General features: G+C 38.7%; 1 protein-coding gene across 1 annotated transcript in view; it reads right to left on the minus strand.

Annotated features, from left to right (window-relative positions):
• Positions 1 to 16,611, minus strand: part of MAP4K5 (mitogen-activated protein kinase kinase kinase kinase 5) — a 155,393-nt gene extending 138,782 nt beyond the window's left edge. Inside the window, exons 1-2 of the mRNA XM_061182518.1 lie at positions 16,267 to 16,611; positions 15,841 to 16,057 (exon numbers count right to left, since the gene is read on the minus strand). Of these exons, the coding sequence (XP_061038501.1) occupies positions 15,841 to 15,948 (108 nt within the window). The 5' untranslated portion in view covers positions 15,949 to 16,057; positions 16,267 to 16,611. The remainder of the gene's footprint in view (positions 1 to 15,840; positions 16,058 to 16,266) is intronic.
• Positions 16,612 to 17,029: the final 418 nt, after the last annotated feature.

Genomic DNA, 17,029 nt, shown 5'->3' on the forward strand with positions numbered 1-17,029 from the left:
CCCTGGTGGCGCAGTGGTTGAGAGTCTGCCTGCCAATGCAGGGGACACAGGTTCGAGCCCTGGTCTGGGAGGATCCCACATGGTGCGGAGCAACTAGGCCCGTGAGCCACAATTACTGAGCCTGCGCGTCTGGAGCCTGTGCTCCGCAACAAGAGAGGCCGCGATAATGAGAGGCCCGCGCACAGCGATGAAGAGTGGCCCCCACTTGCCACAACTAGAGAGGGCCCTCGCACAGAAACGAGGACCCAACACAGCCATAAATAAATAAATAAATAAATATTAAAAAAAAAAAAAAAGACCTGAATAAAATCAGAAATGAAAGAGAACTTACAGCTGACATCACATATATCAAAGGATCATAACAGAATATTACAAACAATTATATGCCAATAAAATGGACAACCCAGAAGAAATGTACAAATTCCTAGAAACATACAAACTCTCAAGACTGAATCAGGAAGAAACAGAAAATATGAACAGATCAATTTACCAGTAATGAAATTAAATCAGTAAAAAAAATTTTTTTCCAGCAAACAAAATTCCAGGACCAGACATCTTAAAAAGTAATTCTACCAAACATTTAAAGAAGAGTTAACACTTATCCTTCTAAAATTACTCCAAAAAATGGAAGAAGAAGGAATAATTCCAAACTGATTCTATGAGGCCAGCATCAGCCTGATACCAAAACCAAAGGCACTACAAAAAAAGAAAGTTAAACAACAATATCACTGAACATAGATGCAAAAATCCTCAACAAAATATGAGCAAATTGAATTTAACAATACATTAAAAGAATTATACATTATGCTCAAGTGATATTTATCCCAGGGATGTAAGGGTGGTTCAAAAGCTGCAAATCAATCAATGTGATACACCACATTAACAAACTGAAGAATAAAAATCATATCATCATCTTGAGAGATGCACAAAAAGCTTTTGACAAAGTTCAACATTCACTTATGATAAAGACTCTCAACAAAGTGGGTATAAAGGGAACATACCTCAACACAATAAAAACCATATATGACAAATCTACAGTCAACATCATACTTAACAGTGGAAAGCTGAAAGCATTTCCTGTACGATCAAGAACAAGACAAGGATGTCCACTCTCACCACTTATATTCAACACAGTTTTGGAAGTCCTAACCACAGCAATTAGAGAAGAAAAATAAATAAAAGGAATCCAAACTGGAATAAGTAAAACTGTCAGTGTTTGTAGATGACATTATATTATATAGAAAGAAAATCTTTTAAGATGCCACAAAAAAACTATTAAAACTAATAAATGAATTCAATAAAACTGCAAGATAAAAATTAATATATTATTGTAGCTTTATAGCATAGTTTGAAATCAGGGAGCATGATACCTTTAGTTTTGTTTTTCTTTTTCAAGATTGTTTTGAAACCTATTGTGTCTCTATACACTAGTAATTAATTATCAGAAAGAGAAATTAAGAAAACAATCCCATTTACAATTGCATCAAAAAGAATAAAATACATAGGACTAAATCTAACCAAGGTGGTAAAAGACTTGTACTAGGAAAACTGTAAGACACTGATGAAAGAAACTGCAGACAACACGAACAAAGGGAAAGATATGTCATGTTCATGAATTAGAATAATTAATATTATTAAAATGACCATACTACCGGTGGCAATCTACAGATTCAATGCAATCCCTGTCAAAATACCAATGGCATTTTTCACAGAACTAGAACAAATAATTCCGAAATTTATATGGAAACACAAAACATTCCAGATAACCAAAACAATCTTGAAAAAGTAGAACAAAGCTGGAGGTATCACACTCCCTGATTTATTTACACTATAAAGCTACAGTAATCAAAATGGTATGGTACTGGCACATAGGTCAATGGAACAGAATAGCGAGCCCAGAAATACCCACATTTATATGGTCAATTAATCTATGGCAAAGGAGGCAAGAATATATAATGGGGAAAAGACAGCCTCTTCAAGATATGGTGCTTGGAAAACTGGAGAGCTACATGCAAAAGAATCAAACTAGACTACTTTCTCACACCATATACATATACCTTAAACTCAAAATGGATTAAAGACTTAAATGTAAGACCTGAAACCATAAAACTGAGGAAAACACAGGCAGTACACTATTTGACATTGGTCTTAGCAATATTTTTTTGAATGTCTCCTCAAGTAAGGGAAAAACGAAAATAAAAAAACTGGACTACATCAAACTAAGAAGCTTTTGCACAGCAAAGGAAACTACCAACAAACAAAAATGCTGCCTACTGAATGGGAGAAGATATGTGCAAACATAATATCCCATAAGGGGTTAATATTCAAAATACATAAACGGCTCATACAACTCAACATCAAAAAAAAAAAAAAAAACAGATTAAAAAATGGGCAGAGGACTTGAACAGACACTTTTCAAAAGAAGACATACAGAGAGCCAACATACATATGAAAAAATGCTCAATACCACTAATCAGAGAAATGTTCATCAAAACCACAATGTCACAGCTATCAGAATGGCTATCACCAAAAAGACAAATAAACAAATAAAAAGTGTTGGCAAGGATGTGGAGAAAAGGGAACCCTCATGCACTGTTGGTGAGATGTAAATTGGTGCAGCCACTATGGAAAACATTATGAAGGTTCCTCAAAAATTCAAAAATAGAACTGCCATATGATCCAGCAATATCACTTCTGGGCATGTATGTGAAGATAACAAAAATACAGATTCAAAAAGATACATGTGTGCCACTATTCACTACAGATTTATTTACCATAGCCAAGATATGAAAGCAACCCAAGTGGAGATACACACACACACACACACACACACACACACACACACACACACACACACAGGACTATTACTTAGCCATAAAAAATGAAATCTTGCCATTTGTGACAATGTGGATAACCTCGTGGGTATTATGCTAAGTGAAATAAGTCAGACAAACACTGTATGATTTCACTTGTATGTGGAATCTAAAGAACAAAATAAACAAAACAGAAACAGATCAAAGAACAAACTGGTGGTTGCAGAGGGGAGGGGGATGAAGGATGAGTAAAATAAGTGAGGGAGATTAAGAGGTACAAACTTCCAGTCACAAAATAAATAAGTCACAGTGATGTAATATACAGCATAGGGAATAGAGTCAATAACAGTGTGTAATAAATGTGTATAGTGACGGATGGTAACTAGACTTACTGCTGTCATCATTTTGTAATGTATAAAAATATCAAATCACTCTGTTGTAATCTGAAACTAATATAATACTATAAGTCAACTACACCTCAATAAAAATTAAAAAAATAGGTAGGTAGGTAGGTAGATAAGAAGGAAGGAAGGGAGGAAGGGAGGGAGGAAGGGAGGGAGGAAGGGAGGAAGGAAACAGACAAAACTAAAACTACAACTACTCTAGAGATACTGTTCTATTAGAATCTCAGTTTGGAGGAAATTTTGGAAATGATCTAATTCAATCTTTTTTCTAAAAAAGCAATTTTCTTCTTCTTAGTTTATGGAGGTCATTTGATCAATCTCATACATTCATTTTGTAGGATAAATTTAGTTGTATAAAGACTTTTTATGATAAGCAAAATCTACTTTCCTATAATTTCTCAATGGTCCCAGTTTTGGTCTATGAGATAAAGTTGATTGAGTCTATTCCTCCTATGACAAATTTCAGATATCTAAATTCATTGATTTATTCAGTAAGTATGTATTGATTTATTCAGTAAGTATGTATTGCCATTCCTATGGCAGTTAGGGGGCCTAGTTCTAATTTTAACTCTGCTCAGACAGAAACATAAAAGCTCCCTTCTATCTATGGATGAAACACGCTAACTTCTTCAACATGCTACATACAGATTCCAGACCCTTACCACCATTCTGATTACTATGTGTTTTGACTATGTGCTCAAAGTCTGATGTCCAACAAAAATGATAGTAGTTAAAATATTAGATTCATTACAAAAGTCATGTTATAAGTGACTTTTCTTTCTTCAAATTTCTATAAAGTTATGATATTTTTAAAATTTAAAAATAAATGTTGAAAGTGTTATATTCAAAACACAATGCAGTACTTCATCCTGTGGTAAGAGTAAAGTGCTTCATTTTAATTCTATTATAAATCTTTCTGGGAAAAAGGGAGGTCATAAACACATATTATATACTATATAAATTATGTAAATTTCAAGGAAACCACTTCCAATAAGATTATCAAATTTATGTCAACAAAATATAATAAGGGGGGAGCCACACATAGCATATCCTCCACATGAAAATTTAATATAAAGATTTGTCATTCATTATTTTTTCATTTACCCAGCATCCCTTATGCATCAGGTACTTCAGGTATGAGGGTAGTACTGGTGGGGTGACAGCAAAGAATTAAAGATTTATCTGCCTTGTTTGAGTTTCAATGGGACAGATTTTAGATCCAAACAGGAAAGCTTTCTATAGCACTTAAAAAGGAACCAACTGCTTCTAGTATATCATTATTTAAATAAGTTAAATGACCCTTTGTCAAGGATAGGGTAGGGGACATATGTACTGTGTAAGAGGTCCCTGCCAGCTCCCAAATTCCTTAATTTTTGTGAGGCAAGTTATTTCCAAGCTGCCTTCCAGATCTAGACAGGTGCTCCCTCTCCCACAGAAGGAGGCTGTACTGCAGGGTTTGCCCCACTACCAGGCAGACATATTCAGAGTCTAAGGCCTGCCTGTTAGGGTGACCCCAAATCTGTCCAGATGACTTATATCTCAGGACACACTAAAGCCTTAGTATGTTAGAATACTTACTTGCCTTTGAAAAGAATTTTTCTAATCCTCTCCTAATACAGATTGATTTTATTAAAGGGAGCATTCCTTCTAGAGGATTACTTAAATTGTAATTATCTGGAGGCCTTCATGGCAAAGCAAAGGGAGAAAAGGGCTTGAGTTAAGATTAAAAGAGGTAGGGAAAAAACAAACACGAAAATGTTAAGTGTAAAATAAGGTAACAGAAATACATTACATTACATTATTAATAATAAAAAAAGAGGTAGGAAATATGTAAACTCTCAATCACTGCTGGTGGGTGCAACTATTGAGGGGAATAATAGGTCAAATTCACTAAAACTTTAGCCAGAAGGACTCCTCCAGGATTGGCATCTCTTGCCCCATGTGCAGCCACATTTTCATGCAGCGTGAAATTAACAACGTGGATAAAAATCTCAACACAAGGAAAAAAAGAAAATTTAATTCTAGAAATTTACTTAAAGAAATAATTAGATATGTGAAAAGAATTTGTTCAAGGATACGGATCACAGCATGCTTATAATAAGGAAATACTGGAGATAATCTGCTTGTTCAACAATAATGAATTAAACACTGTATAATGATACAAGGAAATAATACACAAATATTAAATGTATATCTACTCACATGAAAAGTTGTTTGTGACATACTGTTAAATGAAAAAAGTACCTTATCAAATATATATGCTATATAATATACTACATATAGTATGCTTAAATATATGCTTATATAATATATATTATGATCTATGTATGTGTCCTTAATATGACTTTTTAAAAGTCTTGAAAGATATACAAAAATGTTCATCTTTTGGTAAAAGAGGTACATGTAATTTTTCATTTACTCCTATATCCAAGTTTTCAAAAATAAACACATATTACTTAAAATGTATTTTTTGAAAAGAAGGTAGGAAAGAAGGCTATCTATTCTGAGGCGAGGACGAGAGAGGCAAATAGGAAGGCAAGTCCTACCCATGGATCTACAGAAAGAATAGGAAATTATTCCTGGAAAAAAAACATTATAGGGGACCCAAGCATCTCCACTATTACAATTAGGAACCAAAAAACTTAAAATGCAAAAGTTGTAAATAATTTATTGCAACTTATGTCTATTAAAATATACTGTCATGCCCACATTGGATCCTTCCTGATATTGATAAGAGGCAGGTTTAAAAAAGAAGGACAAAAAGGCACAGGGTACCTAGAAAAGAGGGTGCATGTATGTGAGGGGTAACACATTGGTTCACAAGACATCCTTCTCAGGCTGTGACAAATTAGACATAGGCAAACAGAAGTAACCAGCTAATGCTACAGAAGGTAGGCTATTCTACTGCCTGAAAGAATTAGCATTTTGTTAATTTTAACTTAGAATAGCATTACCAAATCTAGTCTATGGGACTCAGTTATCTTAGGTAACAATAAGTCTAAAGTTCCAACAAAATGAGCACAAGAGAAGGCACATCAGGAATGGTGTCTAACAACCAAGAAAAAAAGTTTCTCTTTTTACTTATTAACATCGTAGGGTGGCTATAAGCTACTGATAAGTTCCTCTCCACAGTAAAAGCAAGTCAAGCCTGGGCTCCAATTTGGAAGTTTTAAGGGTAAGAGTGACAACCAGGTGGGTAACCAGGAAATAGTACTTCTGAGAGTTGGTGCTGAGACCTGAAGCTTATATGCATATTCAAATCAATCCAAAAAATCCCTCACCTCTCAGCAGAGGGGTAAGGCTGTCAAGTCTCATTTGACCATCTGCCCATAATTTGTTTAGAGCTTATTATGTGCTAGACAATGTGTTAAGGGCTATGTATACAGCAACGAATTTAAAGATGTAGTCCCGAGGCAGTTTGGTATAGTGGAAAGAACAGAGATCATAGAGTCAGAAGATCTGGATTCATGTCCTCACAGCGCCACCTACTATCTGTAAGATCTAGAGCAAATATCATACAACTTATGATACAACATAATATACATACAACATACAACTTATGATACAAGCAAATATCATACAACTTCTTCTTGGGCAAACTAGAGATGATAATGCATCTGTACCACCTACCTCATAGGATTACTGTGAGAAACAAGTAATATACTGATTACGAAAGAGCTAAACAAACATTAGTCACTCATTCATTTTAATCCAATTTCATTTTTATAAAAATGTTAGAAGGTGGGGGCCTATATGATTCATGGGCCCAAACACCTCCAAGGATAGACTGGTCTATCAGCCTGGCTTCCCACATCATCTTCTCAAAATCTCAGTGGGAGATTATGACATTTAACAGACATAGAGTTACACTAGACATAAATTCATCTTGCCTTTTTCAAAGAATTATCTACACTCTCTAACTTAAATAGTACTTCACATAATTGAAAAGCAATAACCTTCTACTAACATTCAAACATGTACAAATACTCAAAATAGTCCAATGCAGCCAAGAGAAAGTGCCTGCTCCAATTTATCTGATCTAGGACTAAGTTCTCAAATTGAAAACAAAGCCCTGAAAACACAAGTATCACTTGTTTATAAGTTAATAAGTATCACATGTTTCTCTTCCTGTGTATTTGGTCTGAAACCACAATTTTAAGCTAAGAGTGAAACTTTTATAAATTCTGAAAGGAAAACTAGAGTAAGAAATCTAAGTCCATCTGCATTCTATCCCATTGTCTTCATCAAAAACAGTGGAAATGATGGTTAAAGTGAAAATACTGAACCTATGAAAATAAAAAGAATACTAGATACATTATAAGCCTAAGGCAGAGGTTGTATCTAAAAGTCAATTTTGGAACTAGAATTTATATACCTGCACCAGTGATGGCACTGTTTTATGTCTATTTTCACAACGTTGAAAGTATTTAAGACTTTTATAGTTTTCACAACATTTCTATGAAAGTAGAAAGGCGTTTTTAAATTATTTGCCTCTAACCATGATCCAGAGCTTCACATCCACCATCAGAACCATGGTCTTTTTCCAGGCAGTCATAACATAAGCCTACTTCTAAGCAGTAAGAAAAATAAATACAAAATAAGAGTTTAACCAGATGATTTGCAAAACAGTAAACATCCATAACAGAACACTTCATCCTAATAAAACATGTGTTATTTTCATAGTAACCTTTCACAATATTTAATATAATATCTAATTAAATAACTTTTAATAAGATATCCACTAGCTTAATAAAAAGCATAATTTTAAATAAGATTCTTATTTCCCGCTGTTAACCTATTTTTGCAAGTTATTCACTCCCTCTCACCCTAACATGACAACCCAACAGTCTCTTATGTCAGATTACCAGGACACAGAAAGGATAGTATATTCACACAAACTGTGTTAGAATCCAAAAAAAAACAAAGAAGAAGAAGAAGAAGTGGGTGATGTTTTGATATCAAATGTCAGAGAAAGTACAAGCAGAATATACATCCATCCTCTATCACCTTCACATTTGGGGCCATTAGGCATGTCTATTTTATTAGCATTTAAAGATTAGAGAACACGAGTGGGGAAAGATATAGTAGAAGCAGCTACATATCCTTTGTTTGCAAAATCATGCTATTAAAAAATGACATAGAGGGACTTCCCTGGTGGTCCAGTGGTAAAGAATCCGCCTTACAATGCAGGGGACATGGGTTCGATTCCTGGTGAGGGAACTAAGATCCCACATGCCGCGGGGCAACTAAGCCCACGTGCCACAACTATTGAGCCCACGCACCTCAACTAGAGAGCCTGTGTGCTGCAAACCACAGAGCCCATGCACTCTGGAGTCCATGCGCCACAACTAGAGAGAGAAAACCCGGATGCCACAACTAGAGAGAAACCCACGCGCTGCAACAAAAATATCCCGTGTGCAGCAACGAAGATCCCACATGCCACAAGAAAGACCTGACACAGCCGTAAATAAATAAATAAAATTTTTAAAAAATTACATAGAAATGGGTAACTTACATACAACTGCTGAACTTAATTTAAATCACAATGACTTGTACCCCTGCACCAGCCAATGAGATGCAATGGTGGCAATGACTGTGTCTCAGTTCTAATTTCTAACCCTAAGCTTACAATTTAGCTGTAGAGATAGGTTCAGGTGATTCAGTAAGAGAGAGAGATAGTTAAGACTTCCTCTGGTTACCCAGATATCCACTTGGCCAACTCCTTAGTCTCTGCGCAAATCTAACCTTCTCAATGTGGCCTACCCTGTCCATCCCAATATAATTCCTCAACCTGCCTTCCCCATCCCACCCTGGCAATCCTGAACCCCTTAACTTGTTCAGTGTTTTCTTCTTTCCATATCTTTAATCACCTTCTAACATATCATACAACTTATTTATTATGTTTATTGTTTGAGGGCAAGAATCTTTGTCTACATCGTTCACTGGTGTATTCCAAGACCCCAGAACAGTGTCTGGCACATCAGAGGCTCTCTATAAATACTGGTTGAATCTTAAATACTCCTTTCCACCCTGTCATTCCCCGGCTGCATTCCAGTTCCCCATTCATCAATGTGCCTCATCCTAACCATACCCATAGGGGAACAACTGGGGCTGGAAATCAATGGAGGCTCTATTTCAGAGAAGGAGAGAGGGAAGGAGGGAGGAAAAAGAAAGGGAGGGAAGGAGGTTTTAAATTTATCCCCTACCTTGGTCCCCAACAATTCCACCCTAAATTTTTACATTTAATCTTCCTAAATTTTCAATTCCTCCCAAATTCTTTGTCTTGATTGCCTTCTCTGTGAAATTCCTTCTCTAAACTCAGCAATACTCCTGGTCAATTGAGTGATAAGACAATTGTAAAGAATAATAACTGAAAAACTATAAACAGTCTCAATGGAAGAAAAAAAAACAGAAACAGTGGAAAGAACATCTGTGTGTCTCATTTCTTTTTCCCTTCATAGCTAAGCTGCTTTAAAAAGTGGTCTACATTTCTCCTATTTCCTTACTGACCATTCACACCTCAACTCTTCTGCTCTTAATGAACCCTTTCAACTCCTTACTTAAATGACCACTATGTTGCTCACTCCTTCAAAACATTTTTATTGAGCACTTATTATATGCCAGGCACTATGCCAGGCTAGCTGATTCAGTGGTAAACACAAGTCCCTGGTCTTGCAGTTTGAGCAGAGAAGGAAGACTGACAGCAACAATGATGAGTGACAAATGGTAAGTATTATGTAAGAAGTCAAACAGCAGACAGATATGACCTTATCTAAAGGACAGAAAAGGCCTCACTGAAAATGCAATGTTTATAAAGAGAAATGCAAACAGAAGACAGATGAAAGACAAGAGGAAGACTGTTCTAGTTAAAGGAAATAGTACCTGCAGAAACCTGAAGGACAAGAGTAGAGCATATAAAGAACCGAAGGAAATTCAGTATGGTTAGTCTCAGGACAGGCAGGGCCTTAAAAGCCATATCATTCTAAGACTTTATTCTATGGACAAGGAGAATACAAGGGAATGACACAAAACCTCAGATTTATATTTTTTGGAAGATGAAAACATTTGCCTTACTAGAGTGGGAGGAAACAAGAATGAACACAGGTGATGATAGAGAAGAGTTCTTGAAACTTGATTTCTATGGAAAGAACTTCGTCATAACATTTTGTTTCTTCTCAGACACCTTCAATACATTATTTTCTTCTGCCACTACTCTAAGACTACTGCCTTTACTCAGCTCTCCTACAAATGTACTCTCCTGGGTGACCTCACCTATACTACACAGGTACCACCCCATGAAGTGACAATGACTCCCAAACCTGTATCCCCAGTCCAGCTCTCTTAAGGCCAGAGGTGAATTTCCTACCATACACTGGACATAACCACCTATACACTGTCATACATCCAAAACCAAACACAAGATCCAGATCCCACAAATTTGGTAGTTCCTAATTCTGTTGATGGCACCAACGTAGTCACCCAAGGCAGAAATTCTAAATGCCACTGACTACCTGTTTGTCCCTCACTCATCACTAGGTAAATGTGATCATCTAAATCTATCACTTCCTTTCATCCCTATACTTCCAGAAACTTTGTCTAATCCAGCCTCTACACCATGAGAGATTCCCTCCTAAAGTCTTTCTTCAGTTTACAGGAAGAAGTCCAAATTCTTTGCTATAACATACAAGGTCCATTATCTGGTCCTTTTCTGCCAGAAAATAGCTTTTGTTTGCCATCTATGGAATCCCTGCCAGATTTGGTCACACCAAACTTGGAAAGCAGATGCAGATTCCTCAAGACTCACTATGGTTTCTCAAGCCACCAGGTATTTGCACACCCTATTCCCACAGCCTAAAATTTCTTTCCTGTCTTGTCCACCTGGAAATCACCCTGCACTCTTTTAAAATCCAGTCAATGTCCCCTCCGCTTTTAATCTTCCCTGGTTCACATCATAGTTCTCTCTCCTTTCGTCCCTTCCCCAGTCCCCACAAAAAACAAAGTTGGGCATATCTTCCACTTCACTTCCATTCTGGCACTTACCAAATTATGACTGTTTACATGTCTGTTTTCCTGACTACATTATATGTTCCTATATATTGACAGTGTACTTTCTCTTTCTCGTGTTTGCATCCCCATACCCTACCATACAGTTGGCACTCAATAAGTATTTCTTGAATAAATGAACGTTTACAGAAGTGTTGTGATGTAACAAGCTTTGTCTCTATACAATGGGATCCTGGGGTAAGCTTTAAAGTATCAAAAGCCATTCCAGAATTGTGACTTCTGGCTTGGGGAAGAGAGAGGGAGGGCATATATAAAAAGGGGATTCATTACAGTGGACCCAGTTCATCCAGCACCCAGAGAACCCACAGAAGTCATATGACTGTGTGACACAGATTTCTACACAAATTATAACATTTAAAATTGTAAAAATTAAAAATTGAAAACAAATATGAAACTCATAACGATTAACTAAATGAGAGTTTGTTCAATGGATCCTTTAAAAATGGTATTTTTGAAGACTATTTAAAGACCGGGAAAATGATGGCCATTCCAATCAAGTAGAAAAAAGAGATACATCATGATCCCAATTTTATAAAAGCCATGTTTAAACACACTGGTTTAAAAACATTTAGGAAAAAAGCCTGAAATAAACTATATTAAATTATTAACAGTATTTATCTCTCGTAATTTTCTACAACTAATATCATTCAATAAATATTTATTGAGCATCTATCTGTCTGCTACTGTACAGTGAAAAGCAGGAGACATCTGTTCCTGTCCTCCTGGAGCTAAACATGTCACACTTTTATAATCAATCGGAAAAAGCAATACAGATTAGAAAAAAATACATGAGATTGCCCACTCTAAATTTATAACCCACAAAAAATAAAAAAAAGATTACTAAAACTTCTCTGGAATCTAGATTGCGGACAATTTTGATCTAAATATTTGGATAAAGACCACCCAAATGGCTTGCACTGTTAATTGTGAACTGTATCATGATACTACAATAGTCCAGATCACTATGGACAGAAGGTAGGAGAGGCACTAAATCTCCAGGCTTCCTCTTCCTGTTAGAAGATTTAAAAATTAATGATAATTATAAATAAAATTTGCTCAGTTGATATTTAATCCTTCATCTTCCACCACGTTTCTTTTCTCTTTTGTGTTTCTTTCCCCTCCACTATTTCCTGCTTTCACCCTCAATGATTTACCCTATTTATCTAAAAGAAGCTTTATAGTATTCTTCTTTCAACCAGGGAATAGCCAGTTTAAGATTGAGCTCTCCCCTCTTGAGGAGTCTCAGGAAAGACAGGCGCTTCAAAGGGGATCTGTGTTTTTGAAAAACATAAAAATAATTCACAAAAAATCTCAAAGCTGTGGTACTTTTAAAGCTCCAGCTCCATAAGATAAAAAAAGAAGTAGGGATAATATCTGACTAGAACAGCAACTAATTTACCTGCATTATTCTTCACTGTAATTATTTTGCTAGTTTACATCACAGATTGAAATTCTTCTAAAACTTCCTAGGATTTTCAGCTCATCCTAAACACAGTGATAAATAACAAAATTACTCTAAGTGCTCTGAGTTAAAAACTTCAGCACTACAGTTTGAATGTTACATGTTTTTAGGCATATTAAGGAGTAAATATAAACTGATAAAATTCTATAGGACTTTGAATGCTGAAAATGGATATGCTATGAAATAGTTTTCCAGAAATATTTTTCCTGGAGGACTCAAATAATTGAAATTTGTAATAAAAATACATATACAGGATATCATAATAGGCATTACAGGACTATATAGAGTATTAAATGCTAACTTAGTGTTGTATATGCCCAGTAAGTATAAAGTATAAAGTATATGCCCAGAGAATTAGGGGACAGAAAGACTGATAGCCATTCATTCATTCATTCATTCATTCCTCAAATGTTCAGAAAGTACTTACTCTGTGCCAGGCATAATTCTAGGAACTATCAGAGATAGAGCAGTGAATAAAAGAGATAAAATTCCTGCCCTCAGAGAGTAGGTTAGTGGATTGAGATAGATAATAAACAAGAAAAAATAAGTAAAAAGGTGGGATGAATTGGGAGATTAGGTTTGACATACATACACTACCATGTGTAAAATAGACAGCTAGTGGGAACCTGCCATATAGCACAGGGAGCTCAGCTTGGTGCTCTGTGATGACCTAGATGGGTGGGATGGGTGGGGGGGAGGGAGGTCCAAGAGGGAGGGGATATATGTATACATATAGCTGATTCACTTCATTGTACAGCAGAAACTAACACAACATTGTAAAGCAATTGTACTCCAATAAAATTTTTTAAAAATGACATTAGATGGTGATAAGTGCAAAGAAAAAAGAAGTAGGAAAAAAAGACTGAGAGGATATAAAAGCAAGGAGGGAAGGGAGCAAGCCATGTGGCTGTCCGAGGAAAAACATTCTGAGCAGAAGCAATAGCCAGAACAAAGCCCCAAAGGTAGGAAGATGGCAACACTGGCCTGCTTGCTCTTCCTTATGTTTAAGGAAGAGCAAGCAGGCCAGTGTTGCTAGAAGAGAGTGAAGCAGGGTGAAGAGTAATAAATGAGGATGGAGAGATAAGGGGGAGGGGCTGGGGCCTCCTGGAGGCTTTGAGTAAGGTAGGCTATAACAGTTGGAAATGGGGGTGGGAGGTGATGCCAGGTAATTAGAACAAAGGAAAACAAAGACAAGGAACCAGGGTTTTGAGGATATTTAGGAATTAGAGGCTGGCTTGGTGCGGAATGAGTATACACATAAAGTGAGGGAGCATGAATATGAGGGAAGGGGATCATTTGGGGGGAGGGTGTTTGAAAGTGGTGTATGATAAATATTGTCTTGATCCTCTGTTTAGGAGCTGTTGAAGAGAGAGATAGGGCAGGGAGGCACCAGGGTAAAAGGCAAGCATTAGCTGTCCCTTTAATATAACCCTTTGCTTTCCCTGGCAAGGATAAAATCCTGCTCCAGATAGTTGCTTTAGTTGTTATATTTATAAAGAAAAAAGGTGAAGGCCTTGGGATTTTTGTGGGGAAAACATTTTAAATTTTCTTGTAGTAGGGAGGAGAGAAAATATACAAGAATTGGAATTCAGATTATTGTATTATGAACATGAACTGAATTGATGATTACCAATTGTATGACTAACATGAACTAGTGTAATACATAGTGAATCATAAGATGAAGGTGACTAAAAAGTGGGACTGAGAAGGCAAAAAGGAATTTCAATTTTTTAAAAAGCATTCCACAAAATGGCTAATCCATGAATAAACAATTAAGAGTTAACTACCCCTAATTCTACATAAAGAAGAGGATTCTATTATAATTATCTACTTTGAATTAAAATTATTCACAAGGCAAAAGCTGGAACCTTCCTCCCAATTCAACATCCCATACAGAACAGTACCTAGTACAGAAGATTCAAATGCTTGTTTAAAGAATAAAAAGCCTACCCATTACATTTCATCTCAATAGAATCAAACAGTGCTAGAACTGTCATAACACAACGTCAAATTGTTACTATTAATAGGGAGAATATTAAACAAAAACAGGAAGGTTAGGAAGAAGGGATGTTTTTTCTTCCATATTACCATATTACCTGTAAAAAACAACATACCCTGAAGGCTTCTACTGGTTAATTACCCATATGACACAAGGCCATTTCCGGTATATGCAGGAGTGCTGTTTGGAATAATGGGATACCTAACATGATTAAATCCAATAAACAAAGCTGTTCCAAATCAAAGGAAATGCCCCTTGATATACCCATGTGAGTTGCATTAGTGCTCCCTTTTTGGAACAGAGAACAAAAAGCATAAGGCAATCTAAAACAATCTTTCCTCTTCATCCTTCAAGAACTCAGTGGATTTAGAGAACTGGGTTTGCTTCTCTATGATGTTTTTTTAAATCTCAAATTAAGAGTAACTCATCCTCATCATTTGTCTCAAATAAAACAAACGAGTATAATAAAAATACAGCAGCTCTTAACCACTCTTGGTCACGGTATGTTATAAATCCCAAAGAGAGGAACTGCTGAAGTAGAAAAGGAATCATCAACCAGATACAAATAATGAAACTTCTGCCGGGAAATGCATCGTTCTTCATAGGGTAATGTTTGCGCACAAGTCACTCTGACCCAGTATTAGACTGCTTACAGATAAAATTGAGAGGCAGGGTTTCATAGGACTTTTTAAACCAAGATTATCCATCAAAAAGTTTTTTATGCAAATGTCGGAATGTCAACATACTTTGTCTACTGTCTTCCAGGAAGCATTCTTCCATGCTAAGACAAGAATATCCTCAAGTGCAACTCCATAAGCGGATTCGAACTCCCTTGGATACCATAAATAAGCGTTAAAAAGCCTTTATACCACAAAAAAGTACTACGGTAGTTTGCAAAGGTGTGCTTAGTTCTGCTTGTTGGAGCGATTAGAGCAAGCAGTGAATAGAAGGTGCCCTGAATCGAGTACACGGAACCCGGCCGCGGCATCTCCAAGATATAACAATAAAAGCATCCTCCCCCCTCCTCATACTTCCCCAGAAAGTGGCCCTATACTCGGGAGCCAGCGGACCGCAGGGAGAGAGCCCGGCCTGCCTCACCTTATAGACGTCCCCGTAGGTGCCGCTGCCGACCCTCTGAACGAGCTCGTAGTCCTGCTGCGGGTTCCGCCTCAGGATGTCCGCGCCAGGCCGCAGAGGGGCCTCCATCTTCGCTCAGGGCCCGGCTCCCGCCGGCTCTGCCCGCGGCGCCCCGATTCCCGCTAACGAGGACGAGCGGCGCCGCTTCCTAACATGGAGCCTCTGCCCGCAGCTCCGCCTGCACGAGAAACGAGCAGAGGCTACAACCCCGAGCGGCCCAGCCCCGTCCCTTCCGCCCGGCCGGGGCCAGCGAACCAGCGGGCCTGAAAGGCTCTCCCCGGCGTCTAGCCGCCGCGTTCCGGCCTCGGCCCTTCCCCCCTCCCCGGCCGCCCGCGAACTGCCGAGCCGGGTCTGCCCGCCCGCCGGGACCCGGGGCCGGCTGGGTACCTGAGGGGGGCGGCCCCACTCTTTGTTGAGCGCTGCGCCCGGGACCTACTTCCTCGCCGGCGCCAGCGTCCTGCTTCCCGGCGCCCGCCGGCCCCTCCAGGTCCGGCACCGTCGCCGCCTCTCGCTGCACCGCACGTTCTCTGGCGGACGGCGGAGGGGCGTACCGTCGCCGCCGCCGCACCACGTTCTCCACCCGGGGCTGCGTCACCAGGAGACACGTTCCCGGCCAGCGTGGGTCGGCGCCCAGCTGCCGGCCCGAGCAGGCCGGCCGCAGGGCCAGAGTGCCGCCCTGAGGCCTGCTCGGGACACGACACTCTCCCGGCCGGGCCGCCGCGCCCCCCAGGCCGGCGCGTCCTTTCCGGGCCCAGGCTCTGCTTCCCACCCTCGGGGCTTAGGGACGCCCCCGGGCATTCGTGGGCCGAAGCGCCTCCGCTAAACCGCCCCCCGCTTTGTCAGGTAATCTTAGAAGGTGACGGCTAGAGGGAGAAGGGTGAGCACGAGGGCGAAGGGAACGCAGCCCTCCCAGTTCAGAAAAGGTACGTTGAGGGCACTGGGCCAGGTGAGAAGTCACCTGGCAGTGGGGCACCAGGGAAGGAGGTGGGGGAGTGGAGTGCCAGATTAACTAAGTCGCGGCACACCCTACTGCACCGTCCTGTTTTGCAAATCATTCTCAGTGGTATGAGTTTGAGGCTTCACTGCACACCTGCGCAACCTGTCTTCTACTGAGTTTTCCCAAGACATTTCTGGAAGTCTGAATTCCTAG

The sequence above is a fragment of the Eubalaena glacialis genome, chromosome 2 (assembly GCF_028564815.1).
Source record: "Eubalaena glacialis isolate mEubGla1 chromosome 2, mEubGla1.1.hap2.+ XY, whole genome shotgun sequence".
Taxonomy (NCBI): domain Eukaryota; kingdom Metazoa; phylum Chordata; class Mammalia; order Artiodactyla; family Balaenidae; genus Eubalaena; species Eubalaena glacialis.